The sequence below is a fragment of the Neolamprologus brichardi genome, chromosome 7, assembly GCF_056152115.1.
Source record: "Neolamprologus brichardi isolate AB-2024 chromosome 7, ASM5615211v1, whole genome shotgun sequence".
NCBI classification, from domain to species: Eukaryota; Metazoa; Chordata; class Actinopteri; order Cichliformes; family Cichlidae; genus Neolamprologus; species Neolamprologus brichardi.
The window spans coordinates 21,862,656-21,887,201 of NC_142110.1; the positions used below are offsets into that span (position 1 = coordinate 21,862,656).

Genomic DNA, 24,546 nt, shown 5'->3' on the forward strand with positions numbered 1-24,546 from the left:
TTTAGACTGGAAAAGATCAAGCACATGGAATTTTCCACCTCTGCCACAAATTCTGAGCATCCTACAATTAAATGTTGTTACTCTTGCTGAGTCATACAAATACCCAGGAATTTTTGTTCACAGTAGACTTTGATTCAGAGTTCATAAGGTTCATGAAAAGGTTTGATAACAGGTTGGAAAAACCTCCTATTCATTCCTTCTCTCAAGATTCTCTTTGTTTGTTTGTTTTTGAATTACTCATAAAATTATGAAACAGTTCCAGAAAGATTAAAGAGGTAGGGACGGCCCTACTTTTAACTGATAAACCTTTGAAACTGAGCCCATCTTGGGAGAAAACAAAAAAGGCATGACACAGCTCTCCTATTAATAATCAACTTGAAATATAATATTTAATGTTCTCAAGAAAATAACAGAAAGCCTATTGGCATCCAGTTAAATGCAATTTATTTATAGTGTGGTTTTCAGCAGTGGTGGAAATATGCTGTGTCAAGAAAGCCCCTGTGATGTCTTCAAACCACATTAAGTTCTTCTCTCATTTAAGTTTTAAACTCATTAAAACTGGTTTCATATACCACGCACCTTTAAATGTCAACAACTTCAAACTGCCCTTGAATTGGAGATTTAGCCCCCACGTATAGGCTTAATCATCTCATGTTTTTATCATTCTTTTAACTGCATTTATTAACACATTGTTTACTCTGTTCTGCATTTTTTGTCTGTTGTTTGTGTTTTTGTGACTCATTTTTGTTCTCAGGTCTTTCCTGACAAAGACATTAATCTCGCTGATTAAAAAAATGGGATCAATTTAGGGATTTTGAAAGTACTCTAAAGGTTAATAAGTAAGAAATAACTTGTAAAATCAAAGTATTCCCTCCAATAAAAATGTTTGTGTATTACGAAGTAGATATATGTGGCAAAAAAAACAACAACAATCCACTAAATAGCTAACTGTGCAGAGAAAGCACAATAGAGGTGAGGAAGAAATGTGTTGGGTTTTTTTCTAGAGGGGAAACAAAGGAGACAGGTTCTCAACTCACACCATAACTGCCAGCAAGACCAGAGGGAAAACAGCTGGCTTACTTGGGAGGGCTGGTCGTAACTGGATTTACTGCTTTTTTTTTTACACAATTAGCCAGAATTTAATGGTTAAGCACAAAAAACATAGTATTCAGCTAAATTTTATTATATAGGAGCAGTTCACAACAACAATCATCTGAAGGTTTTGCTGGAGTAATTTTCCACAACATTTACCTTTTGTTTGTTCAGTTCTAGCAAAAAAAAAAAAGAAGCCCAAACCGACAAGAATTTAACCGCCACCGTGTCACCTTGTGAATGTATTTTCATATGATTGCAATTATGTGGGTCAAACCTTAGAGGGATTTCCCTACTTGGGAGTGACCTTCACAGGCTGTAATGAGAAAAGAAGACATGCCCTCTTTGGGTGACGATACATTTAAAAAGGCAGAGTGGTAAAAAGAAAGACCCTTGGGGTGTTTAAATGCTAAACAGGCAAAAACGACCTTCCACGCTCCTCATCTTTTGATCTGCCACCTTTTTAAATGGAAAACAGGTCCAATTAATTCAGCATAATATAACCTAAGTCTGCCACCCAAAGACAGATTTAAAGGTTGCTGCTGTAACATTCAAGTAACCCCCAGTCAATTCATTATGACAGTTTTTCAGTTTTCTTTATTTATTCGTTCATTTTAAAAGATACAAAGGCCAAACACAAGGTCCTCTTAGAAACACAAGACTGGAATTTTTTTTATTTTTTTTTTAAAAAAGCTTCAAAACCAGCCAAAATTCAGAGGTCAATAGTCAGTAACTCATAATACATAAAACACATCAATATCATCAGTTTCTTTTTGATCAATCAGAAAAAAAAGCCAGAACAGGGGAACAAGATATCTATAACTTCAATGCTGATGACTATCTAGAAAAAATATGTCACCAATAAAGTGGAAACTTAAACTGAGCAACTATTAACCAATAAAACGCATGCAGACGTGGATAAGAGGGCTGACTGCTGCCTGGAATCATCTGCGCCAATAATAAATACTGTACAGTGTACTCTCCGCGACCTCTCAGTGGCACTGCTGTCCCCTCATGCATTTTTGAGGGATCCTGAATTAATATTTATTGTCATCAAAACTAACACAGTATAATATTGCACAAGCCCATAATTCATAATTCATGGGGTGGAAAGGTTTAGAATACTGTGACAGGGTGGCAGAAAGCTGATGATATGGAGGCTTGTGTCATGTCCAGTGGAAGCGTTAAAATCAGCTTTAATTCGGTATCTTATCAGCAGGGTTGCAGCTTTGAACTGGAGGCATAATGCTGGACCCAAAGTAAATGATCTGCTGCAAACATTAGCGTCTACCAATGCAGGCAGATCCCAGTACAAACGTACTGCGTATATGAATGTTAAACCCAAACCCCTTCCCCCCTACACACGCACACACACCACTTTCAAAACTCAGTTTAATCCAACAGACACTGAACTGCAAACTTGATTTCTCTGCTGCTTACCTCTACACATAACAGCAAAATCTATGTTTGTTCTTCAATGCACAGCACAGTTTGTTTGTTTTTTTGGTTTTTAATACTTTCAAAACATGAACATAAAAGTGCCATAAAAAAGTAAAACTGTGTGAACACGACTAGAAGCAGGGCCGAGTGAGTGAGTGAAAGAGGAGAGTTCAGTAGCATTTGCTGTATATTTGGAGCAGATCTACCTTGACCTGAGACGACATCCGTTTAGTTTTAGGCTTGCATCTGGTAATACACATATTTACTGATTTAATGCTGTTATGTCAGTAAAACATAAGTTGAGTAGGGGGTCCAGATCTGAGACTTTTATAACCAAACCACAAATGTGACTTTATAAAAGTAAAATATATCTGCTATAGCTAATAACACATGAAAGACTGCAATAACTGTAAAAAAACAAAAAACATTTTCTGAGTGATCTTAAATGTTTTGAAAAATTTTATCCCCTCTAATGACTGCAGCATGTGTTTGAACGATTTGCAAATAAAGAAAAAAGTGTTGTTTTTTTCTTACATATATTAATTACCTCTTAATTATCTTAAACCTGTTGTCTTTTGTTTAAAATATCTGATCCCGGGTGTCTCCTCAGGTATTTTAGATCACAAGCGAAGTGACTCTATAGGTTTGTAATGATGGAGACTTAAACACATTTGATTCCTCTTTCTGTTCTGTGTGTCAGCACCAGTGCACCATATACTAGATTTTTATAAATACAACAACAACCTGAGGATGTGCTGGCAAAAAAATATGTGTGGATTGCATCCAGGTCAAGAATTTACTCTTGTACAAAAAAGGAACACTATTCTGTTAGTGGCTGCTATACTAAAGCTTGGAACTAGATATTAAATAGATATTAAACATCTTAAAGCAGCCCTGAAAAGGAAACAAAAGGTAACAAACTAAGAATTTTACTCTTTAAACCACTGGCGAGAAAGACTAGTACTACTCTAAGACTGACCTTGAAATTTTCAGTCTCACTTTTTTTTGCCCAGCAAAATAAAATATTACAAGCTTTTAGTTTGTATGAGTAAATTTGGTCATTTTTTCAAATAAAAATACATTTAAAAAATCTGGTTATTTGCCGATATGTTAATCATATATTAATTATTAGATATTATGTTCAGAATAAGTTTTGTCCATAACCCTCAGTGTAACTTCAAAAGATAATATATATTCTGTGTTTCTTCAGGGGAGCTCAAGGTTAATTTAAAGGACATGTGCAAGCTGTTTTAATGGAGCGTATATACATCACCAGCTGTGGGTCTCGGAGGTTCCACAAAGAACTGATTTAAGATCAGAGTCCAGGTAGCACCAACTGGTACAGCAGCAGTCGTGTTACCCCTGACCTCAAACACGGGGATTAAGGACACAATAATTTTATTTATATTTTGCCAATAGATTGGATCATATCTGTCCATAGATCTGCTTCCTGAAAAGATCCCAGATTTGGTTCAGGTGGAAAAGATGAATGATCAGTTCAGGAAACAAAAACAGAGGGCACACGTGGACTTCTGGTAACACTGGTTAGGGGCAACAACTCCCACCTCCGGCCAGCCAGGGTTTAGGTCGTGGTGTGCTACTCTGGTGTTTGCTGCCCTCTAGGGCTGAGAGCAAGGCAGTGCAGGTGTGGCTCAGCAGGGAGAAAGAAAGGAGGGAATTAAGAGGGAAGGGAGGAAAGCAAAGAGAGGGGAAGGAGGTAGAAAAGAGGAGGTGGGGGGGGGGCAACGCTACTCGTCACAGCCCAGAAGCTCCATTCGCAGGGTGATGTGGTCATGCCACTCCCACGGCAGGATGCGGACGTATCGGGTGTAGAACGGCGGCTCAAAGATGTTCTTTTTGTGAACGTTGTTGTCGCTGTTGCCTGGGAAAATCTGAAGAGAAGACAGTGATTAATTAACACAACAGTTTCACATGTTGTTGCAACAGTAAATGTTAATTCTAATTAAAACGCCCTTAATTTACTGTGTAAAGATATTAAGATCCATTAAGATATTTTAGTTGCAAAAGTAAAAAGGAACATGGAATCTAAAACCATTGTCAACATAAAATACAAAATTCAAAATGAGATCATAAAGTCATAAATGTTTTATTGATTAAATCAGAGCCACGCCTCAGTGTGACCTAATCTGGCCGTATACTGCCTGCATCTGCAGATCAATTGATTTTTCGTCTGTAATGAAAAATGAATACACACAGAAGACTAATCAGTCCCAGTGACAGCATAACTGGCTCCAGATGCAGACAAGTACATCAAATACAGATTTCGTTGTTATTCAGTTTTTTGCTTTATTTAATTATTTACTAATTACAACAAACACATGGTTAAAGTAAGAGCTGTTTGGGTACCATGACTGGAAGGTACACAAGATTAGGCAGATGGTTTTAATGTTGTGGCCAGTCTAGGTGTGTTAAGTTTTACTCAGTAATTAGAAGAACATTTAAATTCATTTTGTTCCCCTGTGCTGTTGGACCGACCTTGTCTGTCTTTGTGGTCTCGTCCTTAACTATGGTCCACAACTGTCCATCATCACTGTGGGCGACTTTGAAGGCTGTGACAAACTGGACAGAGCCAAAGTCTTTGGCTCCCTGTGTGATGATTCCTGTGATCCTCTTGGTAGACTGAAGGTCAACCTGAGGTCATAGACAAAAAAAAAAAGAACCTTTACATGAGTAGAATGCATTAAATAAAAGCCAGTGTGCAACTCTGGCCAGTCTTCTCCCACCTGTATCCACTCAGATCGGTTGTTGGTAGCAGCAGTCCAGGCGTTGGTCTTGCCCTGTTTGTCCAGCCGGGCGTAGTGAGGGTGCCAGGTGAAGGCCTCAATGCCCCAGGTGCGGAAGGTGCTGGAGGCTGTAATCTGGCGATCAGACACCAATCTGGACTTCATGCCCATTGGCTCTGAACAACCTGAAGCGTTTGAATACACTGTGGAGGTGAGACCAAGCAGAGAAGAAGAGACAAAGGAAAGAGAGAAAAGAGGAATGGAAAGAAAGAAAGAAAGAAAGAAAGAAAGAAAGAAAGAAAGAAAGAAAGAAAGCATGATAGACAGAGGACGGACAGGAAGCAGCCCAAGGCCAGCCAGTGATGCGAAGCGACAGACAAATGAGCAAGGACAAAATGTGGGTGTTTCTCAACCGTTTGTTGCGGCTGGCGGGAATCATTTATATTTCATAATGTACTGTCCTAACCCTTAGACCAACTACATTTCTTCTACAAGACAGTCTTGCTATTTAGCTGCCATTTTAAGCTAACAACATTGGGCTTTTGTCTAAATGAATGTTTTAATTTCATGGGGACATAAAATCATATACTTGGAGTGCCTGGCTCAGCTCACCAGAGCACTGCCATGTTTGTTCACACCAAGGATAAAGCAAGCTAAAAAAACACTACACACACTTGCCTTCATCTTCATTATGAATACTATTAGTTATGCCCACCAACCCGCAGTTTAAAATTACATAAGCTTCAACTCTGAGCATGCAACAAGATGAATGGCTTATTAGTTTTTTGGTTTTGCTTGGCCCAAAGATTTCTACTTTTCTTTGTTCTATAACGTCTCTGCTCTTACCCAATCACACCTGAGGCTGACAAACACCCACTGGATGAGGAGAACATTAGGTTTTACAGTGATTGGAGGTCCACAGTATTCTTACTTTATGTAATTTTACATGTGCAGAATAAAGAGCTTAAAAAAAGAAAAATGCGTGGAGCTCAGTGTAATATTTAAAGGCTGTAACAGACTTATAATGAGTGATGGGTTAGTGGAACAGCTGAGCATGCATGTTAAATGAACAGGGGTCAAAGCTGCATGAAAAATATTTAGCACAAGCAGCTGAATATTAAAACAGCATCTTTACAGTTGAGCTGATTCACTCAACAGCGTTAAAGCAAGTCAGTGAATGTAAAACAAACAGTGCTAGATTAGGTAATGAGCATTTTGCATTAAAGTGAATGTGAAAGTATTAGTATGTTGTAAAGTGATTAAACCAAAAACACACGCTGGTCGAGATCTCGTGTTACACAACTGTGGAATCATGCAGAAACTGAAGTTCAGTGGAAGAAGAACACACACTGATAAGAGACAACAAAGAGAAACAGATGTCTGACAGTGCGACAAGGCCAGCAAGACTGAAGGAACTACACTGGCTTATGATAAAAGGAAAGAAAGATGAATATGCTTCTACTGAAATACAGAAGACTTCAAAGAACCACATATTACATCAGCCTCCTGGGGTGACAACATTGGGACGATGAATATGATGAGTCTTTTACCAATTAGCATCCAATATGTTGTGGTATATACAATCATATGGTTTTAATAAATTCTTTAGGGAACATCTTAGACTCAGACAGCACACAGCTGCGTTCAGAGCTGGCAAACAGTATTACCCTGCGCATGACATCGTTTGATCATGATTAACCGCTCAATGCAAAACTGAAATAATTAGTGACAAAACATAGGAGATAAATGCCAGCAGAAAAAAGGCTGTTGGATTTCCCTTCCTGAAAACTTCCTCCCACATTAAGCCTGCATGTTAAAAAGCTTCTTTCAGTCACTAACAAACCTCAATAAACTGAGAACCTAACATGTGTGCGCGGCATGTGTACAGCGGATGTTTTCTTTGTGAATTTACCGTTGAGTTCACAGCCCACCAACTCCATGCGCAGAGTGCAAGCCTTACGACACACAACGGGAATGATGCGGATGTACTGGGCAATGATCGGGGGGTCAAAAATGTTAGTCTTGGTGCCATCATTGTCCATGTTCCCCACAAAAACCTAGGAGAGAGGTGGGAGCAAGCAAACTGTGTCAACTGCACCATCAGGTGAGTGTTAGCAACCATTGTTAGCAGCTTTGTGACCGATCTTGAATATATTTCTGCTTTCAAGCTGATGCAGTCAAAAGTGTGGCATTATAGTAACCGTAGAGTATTACCAGATTTATCTGTGTGATGTGTGATATATTATTTATTTGTAAAGGAAAGTCTTTTACCACTGTGGAATCTGTCTTGTTTGGAACAGTTACTGCAATTCTAACATAAAGCAATGGAAAACAGACTTTTCAACTACAATACTGTGTGTTTTATTCTTCTGTTGCCTTACATAGTCTTTTCTCTGTCCATCTGTTCTGTACATGGTGTATGTCCTGCCGTCCAGGCTGGAGGCCACCTTGAAGGCCTTGATAAACTCAGCTGTGCCCATGCGACTGGCGCCCTGTGTCACAATTCCTGTGAAGCGCATCCTTCTTTGCATGTTGATCTGGAAATGTAGAAATGTAGAAACTATTTAAAGCAAATAGTTTTCAAAATCTCAAAAACATAAGAGGTAAAATGAAGCAGTCCAAACAAAAAGCTCTGCATACTGTGAGAATATGTTAAAAGTTTATGATTGAAATGCATTTGTTCTAAATCTCGATGATTCCAGACCCTAATTTCTCACCAGCCTTTATTTATTATTGTCAGTCCACATGGTCAGTTTTCTAACTGCCTGCGTTACACCCATAATCTACTGTATAACTATTCTCACTTGTATCCATGGATTCTTGTCATGTGCAGCAGCACTCCAGGCATTAACCAGTCCTTTGTTGTGGAGGCGGGCAAGCTCAGAGCCCCAGCGCTGCAGGCCCAGTAGGCTGTAGCGGACTGATGAGGCTGAGATCTGTGACTCGGCAATGCCCCCTCCCTCCATGCCGAGAAGAGAAATACAGCCTGAAGAAAGAGCCTGGGGTTAGGTTAAAGTTTATTTCCATTTCATTTCTGTTTCTGAGATATGGAGCTGAATAAACATTATGTCACAATGCAGTCATTCCCGTTCTTCACGTGGTGTGAAGCCTATGAGATTGTTTCACTTTTACTACACCTCACTCCCCAGTATCATACCAGTCTTGGGGTCTGATATGTCAGCAGTGCTACTGCTGCCCTGCGTGGCTACCTGCTGATTCAAATCCTTCACAACCCCAGCATCCACCTGTACTAGTAATCAACCTAATTTACATAGGTGACATGTCTGTGTTGGTAATGTAATTGGCAGCTAGAGGCCAAACTCTATAGAAGATTTTCTGCTGTTGCTTTTTAATTCTTCACTTATAACCAAAATTGTGTTTTCTTTGACAACAAAACTGAAATTAGTTTATTATTTATTTATTAAGTCCAAGTGAATGTCTGTATCAAATCAGTACCAACAACGCATTTCTCAAGTATCATATTCAGAAGAATTGGCTCAAGGGATAAAGAACTCCCCCCAAAATTCTGCATCTGACGGTCACCAATGGAAAGGCATGGAAAAAGTCAGTATCTGGTCTCACACACGTGATGTGTATGCATAACTTTTACTAACCTGAACCATAAAATCATTAGGGATGCAGAGCACTGAATCAGCCTAATTGAACAAAGTATTGATTTCACATTTTGAATAGACCATCTTTATGTTGAGCATTGATCATCATAAAACCCCAGCAGCTTGGCCACCATCCCCTATCCTCTTTAGTGTCGTGCACTTCCTTTAATCACGGTGCTTCTGTTACATTAGCATTAATAAAACTAAGAAGATATGGAGGTTTTTTTTATTGCCTCAAAGCATTTTGTCATACCAAGTGCTTGTCTGACACTTACGAAGTTGGCAGCGTTTTCCTACATAAGGGGAAGGGCAGTGGCATTTGAAATCTCCATCCAGGTCTCTGCAGGTACCGCCATTCTCACATGGCTGTCCAGCGCAGTCATTTACATCTACAGGAAGATAAATCACAGTCAGTGTTGTTACAGGACAGGTCAACTATAGGTAAGTTTAAAAGCAGATTACGGTTAGAAGTGTGAGTGAGTTGCATATCATGCTTGAGAAACAGAGTTCAATATTCAATCATCTAATTTACAGTAAGGTCACCTCATGCTGTGCCAGCAGAACTGGAGCTGTAGAGAGGTTAGTGAGACGAGCTTAGTCCTTAGTCAGAAAATGCAAACTTGATAGATATATTTGACATCAAAGAGACTACTGCACATGAGATCGTGTGTTTAAGGTGTAGATTATAAAACAAATCTCCCAGAAGTAAATGTGTCTTTATAGGAAATCTCTGACTCCATTTCTGGATGCTCAAAGTAGAATAGATGATCTTCTGGAGAATCATTTCAGTGCCTTGAATGTGTTCATTTTGCTGTGATTCTTTGCATCACCTCTTGATGGCACCCTTACAAACATTATGTGTCCCACTTAAAAACTGTAGCACATGAGTCAGAGAGGGGGACAAATCAGCAGAATGAAAATGGGACTAAACTCCTTTTCATCTCACCCACCACAACTGTCAGTGTGACTAAACTGGCACTGAAGGCACTCTATATTGACCACATTCAGGACCAAGGCACGAATGATGCTGGTTGTACAGATGACTGCACACAAAAAGCAGAATTTCAGACCAAATCTCTAAAGCTTTAATCCTGAGTGCTTGTTATTACGCAGGGAAATGCACGCAAACAACTCAGCACATTGATGTAATGTTTCTAACCAACAAACACGCACACACAGCAGCATCTTCCTGCCCACATGCTCTCTCTATAAATAGCTCTGTGTCCAAACATTCATTTTCAAACGTCACAGGAGGAATATAGTCATTTTGAAATGTGCATCCGCAAACTCTGGATAATGAGGTCCACAGCTGTGACACTTCTAGCTCGGGGAGCTCATGCTACATCACATAAAACCTACTATTTTAGCAGCTGAATATTTTAAACATCAGGCTCTGCATGTTGCAAATAGGCTCTTTGATCTCTTTGTTGTTGTGAAAAAAAAAATGTTAGCAGCTACCTCTGTCTATATCCAGGCATGCTTGTATTTCCTGTATCAGAGCACTTTTACATTTTACTAGAACAATTTATTACAGCATAATTGTTTTTATTATTGTTGTTGTTTTATTTATTTTTTTACAACATTCGAAACTACAGAAACAGAAAAAAGGAATATAAAATAAAATGTGTAGGATGAATGTAGCACATGGTGTATGAATACTTGCACTTTGCTAATTCATGGGTAGAAACAGTCAAAAGTTAAAGGTCAATCTTCCATTTTTATTTACTTTAAAACTTATTTAAAATCAGACAGCTGTTTTCTGGGGCGAGAGGCTTTGTGGGGACAAACTGAGTTCTTGTCACAAATAAGTGAGATGATCTGTGAGGTTTCAAAGAAAACAAACCAGACAACAGTAGTAAGACAAACTCTTGTCAAGTTCTGAGGAGCGTCAGCTGGTGGCCCTCCTCCTGTAAGAGGATTGAGGACCAGGAGGACCACACAGCCTTGTCAGATCCAGGCGCTAATCCATTTATCCATCTATCTGATAAAAGGGGGAGGAAAGAAGAGAGGGAAAAAACAGGCAAGGGAAATGTTGCAAAATGTATGACCTGCACGACTAAAAGAAAAACAATACTGACTGTTCTGTGTGTAGTAGCATCCCAGTATCAGCTCACTGTTTGAGCATATAGATTTTAGTGGGATGAGTGCGTGGTAGCTAAACAGGCCAGCTCTCCATGGCTGGAATCCAACAAACCCTATCACGTTTAAGGGAAACGGCACACTACCACAATATTTAGAGTGTCAATATCTGTCTCAGCATGAAGCGAAAACCAATAGAGATCTCACGTGGCTTGTTTGAAATCTGACCCTGATCGAAGCACAGCCAAGGTCCACTGGCAGCGCATGTGGTGATCAGCAAAGCTGTCTGCATCCTGGATCTGTGCTGCAGCAGGGTGGGATGAGGTGCTAGCTTGCGTCTGACAGTCCAAACCTGCTTTGGAGTTGCTCTTTTAAAAGCGTGATGTTCTCCATACCTCACAGTGTGAGACTAGACCTTACAAGGTTCTCAAAGTGAGCTCTGAAACTAAATGATTGATGTGATTTTACAACAAAACAGAAACATTCTCCACAAAGACAAAGAGTAGCAACACACCAAGGACGTTACTTAAGAACCTTCTGAAACTTATTTATATGAAACTGCTAAACTCAGTATAAATGCTAGCAACTTTCGACCTTATGATTTTTATGAAATTTAGCACAACTAGGACCAAAGTCATTTATTCAAACTAAAGCCAACATGAAGTGACAAGATTACATATTTTAATCACTTTTCATACTGTTGCCATGGTACAGTAACCAAGAGCTGCTCTTAACCCCAGCAGCATTATTAAATTAAAAAAAGGCTGAAATGTGTTATTTTCTGTGTGCTGTGAACTGGACAGACTGTTATAGCACAGCCTATAATAGATCTGACCCACGATAACACCAAAGCTTCTATAGTGCAACATTTTACTATCTATATTACTGCATCTCCACCCTTGTATGATGTATTCATTATTCATGACTTCATGTTCTTGTGGCTTAAAAGAAAAAAGAAAAGAGAAGGGGAAGTTTGACAGATTTCAAGGTTCCCTGCAAAACCCTTCTAAAGTTAGAAGTAATCTAAAGTTAAACACCACATTATATTTACATATTTACACAAATGTGGTTGGTGTACTTTCTTGGGGATCTCGGGCAAAGCCACTCGACTCACTACAATTTCAAATAAAAACACAGCAGGCTCCTCTAATCTATCATAACTTCATGGGTGAATGCCATAAGTCTAGTTTTTTTTAAAGCCTACTCGCTTAATAAAATTTTAAGTGTTACTCAAATATGTATACTTATTTAGTGGACAGAGAATGTTTTACTTTTGACAAAGAAATTCCTTTTAGTTTAAAAATAACTTAATGTCAAGAACTAATATAAAAAAAAATACATAATTTTACTTCACGTCATCCATCCAAGCTGTAATGTCTTTATTTTCATGGAAGCAACCTCTATGGTTAATTGTGACTACCCACCCTTACTAGTCTGTTTGTTTTTACCTGTGAGGCTTCAGCCTCTTATCAAAACACCTGACAGCTGTGTCGTGATTCTTAAGATCATGTAGTGATTCCACATAAGCTGCTTTGAGTTCCTATTAGGTCAACAGGGCTTCTTAAATGCAGACTGTAGAGAACCAATAAATATATGCCAGGCACAACAGAGTTCACGACGGCACAAACACACATGAAACACACACCCTGTATTCCACAGGGGGCATGTGTCCCAGACTGTCCGCACCACCACATCCTGGGAGGAGTTGAAAACTCTCCCAAAACAAATGAGAGATCAGAACACTCATAGACACACCCTTTTCTGGCCTCCGCACTGATTTCCAAGAAGTCGGAATAACTGTTCGGAAATGTGGGATTTAAAGAATGTAAGAAGAAAAAGACTCTTTCCCGTACTGTTTGCATTAATCTGCTTCGGTCTGAAGTGAAAAGCATTCAACATCCTTCTCTCTCTCTCTCTCTCTCTCTCTGCATCTCTATATTCCACCTCCCCCACCTCCCCCCCCACCACACACACACACACACACACACACACACACACACACACACACACACACACACACACACACACACACACACACACACACACACACACACACACACAAATTCTGTACAACCCATAAAGGCTTTTAGGCCAATTTGACAGGACAATCAGAACTGCTGCAGTCAAACCTGAGTAGTGAGTGTGACATTGTAAGGAGGGCAGACTTAATTCACTGTTCCGCCTCCATGTTCGCTTTTTCACCCGGCAACAGAAGCAGCGCTGACGTTGCTAGCACTCAGCATGGACCGCCACTTTCTGTTGGCTAGACTGGCACGAGGGATAAACCATGTGTGTGTGTGTAAGTGTATGCTAAACAGTCTGTACATGAGATTATAAGCTGCGTGCGGCTGTTCATGTGGGATGTGCAGCCCACACGTGATTAAGCTGTTTTCCAGTAGATTTCTTGTTCCTTTGATGTGTTTCTCAAAAGAATTTTAGGCTGCGAATCTTGAAGTGGAGTTGAATGGTGCCATTTTGTACCCCCCATTCCCCGATCAGCCAATCTTCCCCTTCTTTTCTGTTTCTATTTATAGTATTTTTTTCCATGCAGTAGTTTGTGTGAGAACATCATCTCCTACATCTGGCTTTCAGTTTGCTGACACCTGCTTGTCAGGCTTTGAGCTTGACTGCTTTCTGATTAGCACCATCACTCCAATCACAGACTCCCATGCATTACCAATCCTATACAGCCTCACATTTCTGAATATTTTATTTTTCTGAAGTTCTGGCCTCATATTTCTGTCTGAATGTGCAAGTGTAAAGTGAATGTGAGAATGTTGGCTAAATGTTTAACTACACTACATCCCTGGGTTCACCACAGTCACCGGTTTTCTTCTTCGAGACTCCTTCTGCTTCACACAAACCATAGGAGCTGGCTGCCATGATAGTTACTCATTGCCCACACACACAGACATATTTTAGAGCACTTAAACTGTCAAAGAAGTCATCGGAAGCTGTAAAATGAGGGGGACCTTTATGACCCAGCAGTCCTCAGGGGGGCTCTCAAACAGACATGGTCAAATAAATTCCACTCCTCATTATCCCTGAGGCATCATCTAATTAGTGTAAATGCCTGCCCCGTGGAGGGCTCATACTCTGGCAGCGTAGCTAACATTAACTGCCAAATGACTTGTGAATGTATAGATTTTGATGAGCTGTGATTTGTGGTTTTTGAGGGGAAAAGAAAACAGAAACAGATTCCTTGGGTATAGTTTCTTAAATGAAAAAAAGAATGTCTTGAACCTAAATACACTCTGGGGACTGTAAATTAAAATAGATGAGAACTTGGAAGCAACCTAATTGAATCAGAATCAGAATACTTTATTGATCCCTGGGGGAAATTTTTTTTTTTTGTTACAGTGCTCCATTATAAACAAACATTAACAAGACAGACAATACGCTAACTAAGAATAGTCTCAGCGGGAATGATGGACAGCTTCAATGATATCTGAGCAAATGTTTTAGTATAACAAGACCCATCCCATCAGGGTGGCTGAACTGATTAAAAGTTGGTGGATCTAATGCTAAAATGATATCACTGCTGTTTTTGTGGTTGGCCTTGATTCATAAAGGACTATTTGTGCTGAGTTAGAGATAATGCTGAACTCAGCGGTTCCTTGTCTATAAGTGTATCTGTGAATGTAGCCAAATTCCTCAGCCTCCACATGCAGCCAGAGTGAACAGAGAGCAGTTGGATCCAAGAAAGAAAAGAGATAAAAGTGCAGCAAACACTCCTGTTTTCACTGTTACCTTTCTTTGAATTTAAATCTGCACCTTGGCCACCTAGGACAGAAAAGCACACAGGTTCACACAAAAATACACTTTGAAGGTCTGACTTGCAAATGAGCTCTTTGAGCACGTGTGGTAACTGTCACTCTGCTGCCTTCTCCTGCAAACAGTAACCATCTGTCTCTGTGTGCAGGGGTGGAGGCAGCTGCAGGAGCGCAGCACGTTCCCATCCTTGTTTCGACTCTTTCAGGCTGACCCTGTTTAAAGCAACCTGGTCTGAGTGACGTCTGAAAAAGGATGACAACTGTCGGTCTGGTGGCCAGCACTCACAGCGGCTGTCTCCATGTTAGTGTATCACATTACACTGATCAATGTGGACGTCATTACACGTGCCAGTTAATGGCATGGCGAAGTATGTACTGCTGGTAAAAAACAAACAAACAAACACACAATAGTAGCACAGTGGCAACACTGAGACTTAGGTCTGCTTATTACAATTTTCTCCACAAGTAAGCATCAGTAGAAGTCAAAAAACCTTTTCCAACACCCATTGTTTTTCAATTTTCATTCATAGTTGGCCTTCATTAAGTAGAGTTATTACACTACAGTGTACATACCAGTATTTTATATTTGCAACCTACAACCAGTCAAGAGGGAGCACAAACTTACTATTCTGGCAGTGAACTCCATCAAAGCCTGGCTGGCATTTGCAGACATACTCGCTGAAGACATCACCTCGGCGGGAGTGGCCCGTCACCTCACAGATGGCATCATTCTTACATGGATTGGGGTTGCAAGGTCCTTTGGGTATTGAAAAAAGAGCCAAGTTTAACAGAGTTTAAGCAGTGTTCTATGTAATTTTTTATGAAAGGGGTTTAACCTTGATTTAACAAAATTAAACTTGGGCTTCTGAAGTGGGGTATGCCAGAAAATGTTTAAGGAAAAAACTAAGCAGTAAACTGTGAATCAGTCAACCTACAGAGGCATAACATACCAGACTCAGTCTCATTGCAGGTTTCTCCAGAGAAGCCATCAGGACAGATGCAGATGAATGGAGACCCTGCCCCGGTCACACAGGTCCCACCATTAGTGCACACGTTCACCTCACAGAAATCACCTGCATACAGAGTGGAACGGTGGCAAGTTGAGTACTACATTTAAAATAAACTACTCTGCACAAGAACTGATAAAAAAGTACGTTCTTCTAGTGGGGAAATTGAATTTGATTTTTTTTTTATGAAGCCAGCGGTGGTTTATTTGCTTCATTTCACATTTATAAATGCTTGACAGTTTACTTTTTCCCCTCAGCAAACATCTGATATCTCCAGGAGAATATTTCAGGACAGAAAATATGCTCACATACAGTAGGCAGGTTTAGCATTGGCTTTATGCGTCTTTACAATGAAGAAGCTATCCCTTTTTCACAAAGGAGTAGCTCCACATGTTAACATATTTTTAATAACAGATGCCTTCCTGACACAACCCCAATTGGATTTTTTGGTCTCGTCTTCCTTACAACAGGGATCTTTCACTGTTAGGCATATGTCCAAACCACCATGTTTTTACTAATATTAAATTTTTGCTCATTTTTTAGCATTACAACTATAGTCTGAAGCCATTCAGTAAGAGTGTAACAACAATTAAAGAACTAAAATGATGCTGTTCAGGTTATCATGTTTCCATTCTATTCCCATATTGTGTTTCTGAAGAGTAAACACCATGCTGCAGGCTGGAAGTGAGGGTTTTAAAAAGCTGAGTAAGCCATCACTACACTGTAAACACCACACAAACACTGGATGCTTCTACCAGAGTGTAACTGCTGCCGAGCCTGGACCTGACAATCTGGCTGCTCCCTGGGCATGAGGGAAATCATGTCAGTTAGTGCTCGGCGGAGGGGGAAAAAAAGAAACAGAGGGTTTGTTGTGGTGTTTTAAGAGCATCATGACTGAATCAGGTCTGACTCACTCGCAGAGTTTTAGTCCATCAAAAAAGGGACGCCTCCTATTCAAACTATGTGTTACGTCTATTTGAGAATTACACCAGTGAAAAAAGTACAGTGAATTAACAATGAGCAAATGGGTATTTTACTTCCTGCATGCTCTATCAAAGCGCTTTTTCCTCCTCCTAAAGCAAACTTAGCGAGAAAGCATCTCACACAGCCATCAGCCCTTTATAGGGTTTAAATAACAAACCACATGTAATGACAATTTTCTGCAAATTGATACATAGTATTTTGGAAATCAACTTTAAAAATTACACCTCTATATAGCTATTTTGACACTTCGAATAATACAGAGGAAGTCAATGATTTAGTGTCTTATAACACCCAAGAAGACAGAGATGCCTTTTTAAGCAAACACTTTATCATCATTTAGATAATTGTTAAGGAAACTGAGGTTGGACCCCTTGGGACAAACTAGTGGTTTAATCACCACAGAGTCTGCCATACAGGCTAAGAAAGAAGTTCTGACCCTGTGTTTTGGTGGAGGAAATAAATATTTTTCCCCGCCTTCTAATATAAAGTTAAAGAACTGCATTTTAGCTATGCTGAAGGTATAATTATCATAGGCCACAGGGCCATAGCTAAAAATGGTATTTTGGAGAGACTAAATTTAATGCACAAGGCCGCATGCTTCTAATGCAATCACACACATCCTTGGTTGTTCTTAAAAACAAAAACAAAAAACAAAACACAGAGTAACTTATTCAGTGCAAACTCTAGCCAACGTCGGAAGCACTACTCTTCAACGTGTACAAATGAATATTGTGTAGTCTGAGTATTGTGTGGTCACTTATGACAATATGGACCTCATTTGTTATTACCATCAAACAGCACTGAGGGAATTGCAGGAATCAGATCCATTTTACAAACATCCTGTTTGACTGTTTATCCATGAAGTGCCCAGCCCACGAATATCCCGGGTTATCTGTGCTGTATCCAGTGTCACGGCCCTCAAGTGCTTTCACATCTCGTGGGATTCTTAGGAAACAGGCCTGCCTGGCACCACTAACAAATCCTTATCAAACAAAGTTGCTGCCTGTTTATCTTTGGGAAGGAACACATCCTCCCTTCCTCTGGAAACCTAACAGATAAAAATGAATAACAAAATATGTTTACAAAAAATTAAATAAAGTTTGCAACAATCGGCATTTTATCTGTCTGTTTGTGGTATGACTTGACTTATTCAGCTGAAATTCTGCCTGGGTGTATTGAGGAAATGAAATTAATGATGCATCAAGTTAATGTGGTCCGCAAAGAGGCAGTGACCCAACCTGAAAAAAATCCCTACAATGACACCGTTGTCAGTAAAAGTCACTTTACTGATGAGTGAAATGAGTGAAACTTTTGTTGTTCACACCTATTCATTTTAAGTATAATGAAATTGAAGAGTCACAAAGCAACCAGTTATAGAACATATTGTTATATGCTGTGTAAATGCAACCACATGAACCCCAAGCTCTGTTATACTCTTCCAAGATACTTAAAGCTTAAAAATATGTTTAAGTTAAAGTTTTCTGTACTACAAGAGTACAGATATAGATGCATAATATTTGCTACAGTTATTAATGCAGTGAAAAAACAAAAAAGTACACCACTTCTACAAGTACCCAACATGGTCTAAACCACAGTGACAGGTCAGGAAGGTATGTGGAGTTATGTTTGGCTGGAAAACCCATTTCCACAGGGCATTGTTTCTCTCACTTTTTATGAGTCACTGTCTGTGCCTGTCCCATGATGCCCCAGCCCTAGATTGCGGTCCAAACAGGGAGCTGGCTTTGGTATGAGCGTCTGTGATAAGTGTTGTGTTTAATTGGGGGGGGGACGACAGATATTTCCCACATCACAGAAGGAGAAACCTTTACAGTTAACCAGCAATCTCAGTCAATCCTCTGTACCCTCTGATCACAATACAATTCAGATGGATAGACAGGAAAGAAAATGAGCACTTAACAAGGATGAGCAGGCTCCACAACAAGGGACTTTTTGGACTTACTGCGTTTAATGTGCACCTTGAATGAGGAAGAAGACAGAGGAGTCATTTGAGGACATTAGGAATGTGGTGGACAAACTGAGGACACTTAATGAGTCCACATTAAAGAAAAAGAAATTGAGGTAACATAAAACTCTGGCCTCCGCACTGATGTCCCATCCATTTGTATTCCAAACTTAATCATTTGTGGGGACTGCACAGAGCATGCCATTTGCTGTGTGCACGAAATACACATAGCCAAGGGCAAAAAGTTTCTTTCATCCGAATTACCCCTGAGTTATCAAAGGAGACTTGGAGAAAAAAAAACAGTGGTGCACAAAACATAATACACTTAGACAGGTTAAAAAGACATTAAGGAATTACTTTATTAAATGTATTCAAAACAGGAGCTATCTGCAGCCAGATGGAAGTAACTTGACTGTGGTCTGAGGGGTGATTAGTCTCATAAGCTATATGTTAAGTGCAAAGAATGAGCGAGATCTGTCAGAGGTCAGGGGTTTGGAAGTCAATAATCTCAAAGGCAATGTCTCCATACTGTTGATATGTATGGTGAGAACAAAAAAACAGAACAGAAAAAAGAAGCGGACATGGGAAGTTGTTTTAGTGCAGGACAGAATGCAGCAAGGCACTGATACCAGTGTGTTACTGACGATATAACAACCTCATTTCTGGACCCAGGCATCTCCTGGACCGTGTGAGGCTCACAGCATTTCAACATGATGCTGTCAATGTTTCACTGTGGATATCATGCTAATACCAAACCATGCAGCAACATATTAACGACCTCATGTCGTGGATCTCAGACGTTCTCTGTGGGGTTTTTTGTGTTCTTGCCATATGCCATAAGCACTTGTCCACTGTGGACCCTCAACATGTAGTTCTATTGAGAACCCTCCAAATGTTACTAGTATTTAGTTTTCTGGCTTTGTTTACATGCAAAGTTATATAAGTGCTGTACTTTTTAAAAACAAAATACTTAACCTTTACATCAAAAACAGGCTCACCTTCAAATATCATCCAAATCTACAAAAAACAGATTTAAATACAATCATCTTTACACGTTAACTAACTGGTTCATTTACCGTTAACGTCTCATGCCACTAAACCTAGCAAGCCTTGGTTTACTTTACTTTACTATAACACCTAGGAGAACAGCTACGCTGATTGTTCTAATGGAGCTAAAAGAATTCAGACCATTTTTTAAACTTTCAATGGCATCTCAGTGCTCATTTTCTATTGGGAATTGGAGGACCATTTGGACTCAGAAATGGCTAATGGTGTTGGTCTTAACAACTGGACTGAAAAGGTCCTGTGGTCTGAAAACAACAAACATGCTTTTCGCTGCTCTGACGTCCACACACTGGCATGCCAGGTCATACAGGCTGGCAGGCGAGTGTGGGAACTCAGTGTACCAGAAGGAGAAAAGCTTACATCATGTCCAAACACACACACACACACACACACACACATCCAGCCCTTGTTAAAACAGTTAAGGATGTGCTGAACTATAATAAAAATGCCTGTAGTACTGAGTGCTCAAGGAGCAAGCAGGGAAAACCTAAACACACAGGAAGTGGATGTGTTATGGCTGCCCAAAGAAGGTCCTGTGATAACCCAAGCCTTTTCAATATTAAGAATCAGTGGGACTCCAGCTGCAGGTGAGGTTTCTGTAATCTGCATTTGCTATTCTAGAGCACAGCCATCTGCTACTGCTCCCAAGAAAACAACAACGAAGGCCAGCCGCTAAAAATACACACTCAAACACACAGGCACACACGAGTCATGCACCATCAACAAAACAACACACTCGTCTGTAGCTGACTACAGCTGAAATAGAGATAATAACTCCATAGTAACAACAGTCTTAACTGGATTACTCATTGGAGATGTAACCTTTGTGGCAATACCGTCAATAATTTGGCGTTCTTTTCTCCGACCATATGAATACAAAAAGTTTGTGTAAACAACTCCTGATCTTGGATGCAAATCCCATCAATTTTCTACTTGGCTCCAGTACTGAATGCACAAAAGACAGTGTGTAAAATATTCAGCATGGCAGATTGGAAAGTGGGGTGACAGACACTAATAACGTGTCCCGAATTAGATGATATTCCATATTGTTATGAAACATTGATTAAGGAAGCTATTCAAAATTCATATGGAATTTTAAAAAAAAGAAAGAAAGAAAGAGCCTGTCCTGTCCCCAAGGGATTTGGTGGGAAAAGGAATAATAAAGTCGTCACATGCTGAAGCAGACAGCCGCCCAAGGGGAAGACCCAGAACGCGCAGATGGTTAGACGGAGTTTTGATATGAATGAAGATTTCCGTCACACATTCACACACATGGAGATGAATAAACTCCAAAAGCAAAAAAAAAAAAAAGGATATAGAATATATAAAAACAGATGTTGTCCTGCAAAGCTCTGTGTTGGACCAATGCACAGCCATGCCAGTCCCCTAAGACAAAGGATGTGTATAAAACACAGATGTAGCTTGTGAAAAGTGAACCAAACTGAACTGTCTTAAATCTGTACTTTTTCATGGCCACCATGGGACAAACTGATGATGATTTTCATAAATATTCCCAGTCCTATAGAAGTCTATGGTAAACACTTTCCTGGTGAGTTTATATTAAAAAGCAAAAAAAAAAAAAACCAAACAAAAAGAAAATAGTCCGTCTATCCATCCAGTAAATTTAGTTATGCTCATTCTAAAAGTCAAAAAGTTAGATTATCCAGGGTATGCTCACTGGGGAACAACTTTTCAATCACAAGTTGTTAGCCAATAATAACAACAACTAACTACTAAGTAAGTAGAACCTTTTTAGCAGAGTCAGACCAAAATATATGAAAAGGTAATAAATCCAATGTGCACTGTTATGAAAAGCTGTTTCTTTTATATTACTATTATTATTTCAACACACCAATGCAGAAAAAGTGAGAACGGGCTGGAAAAAGATACTTGGGTAAAAGTAGTAATGATGTAATCAGAAAGTGTGTAAAGAAGTCCAGAAGGTCAATATACAATAAAAGATATTCCATGGGCTATATGTTCTTTAATACAAAATAAGATGTTAATAAATATTAATAGCAGAAAAATATTGAAAAATTAAAAAAATAATAATAATAATAAATATATATATATATATATATATATATATATATATAAAAACAATCCTAACTAAATTATTCAGGAAAGTCTCTTCATGATTTTTTTCTGCAACTTCGAAGAAGGAACATCATCACTTTAACAGGAAATTAAACTCCTTGTTGAGATTAAATATCTCACATTTAGTAAGACCAATATCTACCTGATCTATTAGCAATTATCTCAGACTCACAAGAAAATTTGTAAAAGGAAATTATTCATACACACCTGCCAACATGCACAAGTTATACACATACGCACACAGTGTCCTGGCTATATTTAGCCCTGGTTCCGTAAACTATCCTAAGTGGTCTTGTCATGAGAAAAAGATTGCCTCAGCTCTGACAGAACTCAATTTTCCACTTGTCTGCCATCAGCAGCTAATGAAGAAGACAACCAAAGCACAACCTGCTGAAATGAACCTAATCAGGTCAAATGCAGAGTGGGAAAAATCCACTCAGCTCTTATTATGGCCTCTAAACATTTTGCATGACACAGCAGCAACAAGTCCCCCCCCCCTTCATTGCTGTCTGTAGCAGAGATTTGAGCAAGCGCTGGTGTGGGTGGAAGTTCGCTGGCACGCTAGGATCTGGAAAATTGACTTCACATTGTGGTTGGGTTAACTACACCTTTTCTCCGCAGCTGTCCTGTCTGTCAGTCTTGAGGACTAAGAGAACACTGAGATGTGCACTTCACTTCATTCATTTCAGTTTTAGCAACAGATGTAGAAAAGTTCATGAAACATTTGTGCAATACTGCACCTAGGATAAGTAAGAGTAGTTGTTTATTATCCATTAATTTCACTATCCTTCAAGTCTGAAAAAATATGGTTCTCTTAACTACCAAACAGAACATATCTTCAATTATGTCTTGCTTTTTCCACAGCATGTGTTTCCACACAATTGATGAGCGAAAGCACTAAATCTACAAAACAATAAAATAAAACTCACTAAGAAGCACTAAGTACAATGTGTAGTTTGGATGTTATATTATAAGCAAAGCATAATGCATAAAGTATCTATTATAAGATTCATGTTGGCTCGTCACCAAACACAAGCACCATAGACACAGCCAAGGCACACTCTGTTTCTTCTGGCTCAACACAGCTATTTGAGGGGAGACTTACACATAACAGCTAGTTCAGTCCACAATGAGTCTTTGCTACTTTGACAGGAAACAAAAGTGTAATTTCCTGATATTTCTAACTATCTTACAAAGAAAAGCATGGTTTATGCATGAGTAAACTGCAATTTAAAAAGTACAATCCTGGTGATTTACCTCTGGCTCTGAACGAAATCTCTGGTGGGTGTCAAAAGGCAGGAAAAACTCTTGACACAGAAGTATTAGGCAGATAGTGAAACCATGACAAGTACAACAGTCATGCTATACTGTGAAAAAAAGTAGCCACTTCTACGCTTCTATTTTCAAATCAATCTAACTCTGTTCTTTATTAGTTTCTTTTTATGCTTTCCAACATATTTTCAAATACATCTGTAAAGAAAAAGAAACTGCTTTGACCTCTGATACTGAGTTTCAATCCCTCAGGAGGAATAAGCCAGTGGCTCACTGACAGCTGAATAGACTATAAATCAAAATGTTTAATCTGGAAAGCAATGTACTATTACACAACAGTAATCCAAGTTATGAATTTCCCTTTTTTTCAATATGCAAATGGTGGAAAATGATCCTTTTTTTTCTTCCTTTTTTCACATTTGGAAAATACACCATCATACCAAGGAAAACACATGTGACTCCTTTTCCATTTGTGTGTGAGCAGAAATGGAGGCAGTGGAAGTCAGGCCATTTCAGCTTTTGTCCATCGGCCTAAATGTGTTTGATGCGTGGAAAAGCAAACAAAGATAAGCGCCAATGGCATAAGGTTAACACTGGATAAGTATAATAGCCGACGTAAGTGTGTGTATGCTTCTCTTTTTTTAAAAAATTTAAAAAAAAAAAAAGGGGGGGGGGGGGGGGTGTTGTCAATGCGCACATGAATGCCTCCAAGCGTTGACTCTGTAAACCATACAAAACCTGGAACACATTTAGATCTAACCAGCTACAGACGGTTAGTTGTTTTTATGTGATTATCCTTACAACTGCAATCCTCCCATTTCACAACCAGCCAGTGTCCCACTCACCACATTCCCACACGTCCTGTCCACTTATTCAAGGATCGCTTGAACTTGCACCTACAAATGCCCGCAGCTCCATTATTCTGGCGATGAAGTGAAGGCACCACTTGTGCCGGGGTGTGATTAGCGCGCGCGCACACGCACAAAAAAGGGGGGAGATAGGGAAAAAAAAACTCTGAGGTGTCAACAACTAATTTATACTGTATAAAATCAGAAGTGACGAGAGGGGAAGCAAGCAACCAACTCAACTGAAACAGTCACGGTACTGGACGCTGTGGGCTGCGGTCTGAGCAGTAAGGACTGTTGACAGTAAAGACTGATAGTAATAGAACAAATGTTAAAAGAGGGAGAGAGAGAAAGAGAGAGGCAACTTACCGTTTACCCCAAACACCAGACAAGCTGTAAAAAGTTGCAGCCAAAGGAAAAACCGCGTCTGTTCCTTCATACTTCTTGTTTTTGTCAGCCGTTAAATAGCTGTAGTTTGTTAGTTTGAAGGACAACTGTACGGTTACAGTGCAACGACAGTCTGGACGTTGTTGCTACGGCGGCTCGAGCTTGTTGTTCGGCTCTTACTCCC

General features: G+C 39.5%; 1 protein-coding gene across 5 annotated transcripts; it reads right to left on the bottom strand.

Moving 5' to 3' along the window:
* Positions 1-1,675: 1,675 nt before the first annotated feature.
* On the bottom strand, positions 1,676-24,546 carry mfge8b (milk fat globule EGF and factor V/VIII domain containing b). 5 transcript variants are annotated; one of them, XM_035915596.2, is made up of 11 exons: positions 24,345-24,545; positions 15,693-15,815; positions 15,368-15,499; positions 14,720-14,752; positions 9,166-9,279; positions 8,081-8,262; positions 7,658-7,813; positions 7,189-7,333; positions 5,277-5,461; positions 5,029-5,184; positions 1,676-4,424 (listed from the first exon to the last, which is right to left on the bottom strand). In XM_035915596.2, the coding sequence occupies exons 1-11, from the start codon at positions 24,412-24,414 to the stop codon at positions 4,281-4,283; spliced, it is 1,440 nt and encodes a 479-aa protein (XP_035771489.1). In that variant the 5' UTR covers positions 24,415-24,545; the 3' UTR covers positions 1,676-4,280. The 5 variants fall into 5 exon arrangements, with proteins under 5 accessions (XP_035771489.1, XP_035771484.1, XP_035771495.1 ...); XM_035915591.2 differs by having other exon boundaries at positions 5,277-5,479; XM_035915602.2 differs by lacking the exon at positions 14,720-14,752 and having other exon boundaries at positions 5,277-5,479.

Excerpts from the sequence above, each read along its gene's own strand:
- mfge8b (XM_035915591.2), bottom strand. The coding sequence starts at position 24,414 with ATGAAGGAACAGACGCGGTTTTTCCTTTGGCTGCAACTTTTTACAGCT. Across the intron at positions 7,814-8,080 it reads ACAAGAATCCATGGATACAA|ATCAACATGCAAAGAAGGAT; the intron begins GTGAGAATAGTT and ends CTACATTTCCAG. Across the intron at positions 4,425-5,028 it reads AGACCACAAAGACAGACAAG|ATTTTCCCAGGCAACAGCGA; the intron begins GTCGGTCCAACA and ends TCTTCTCTTCAG.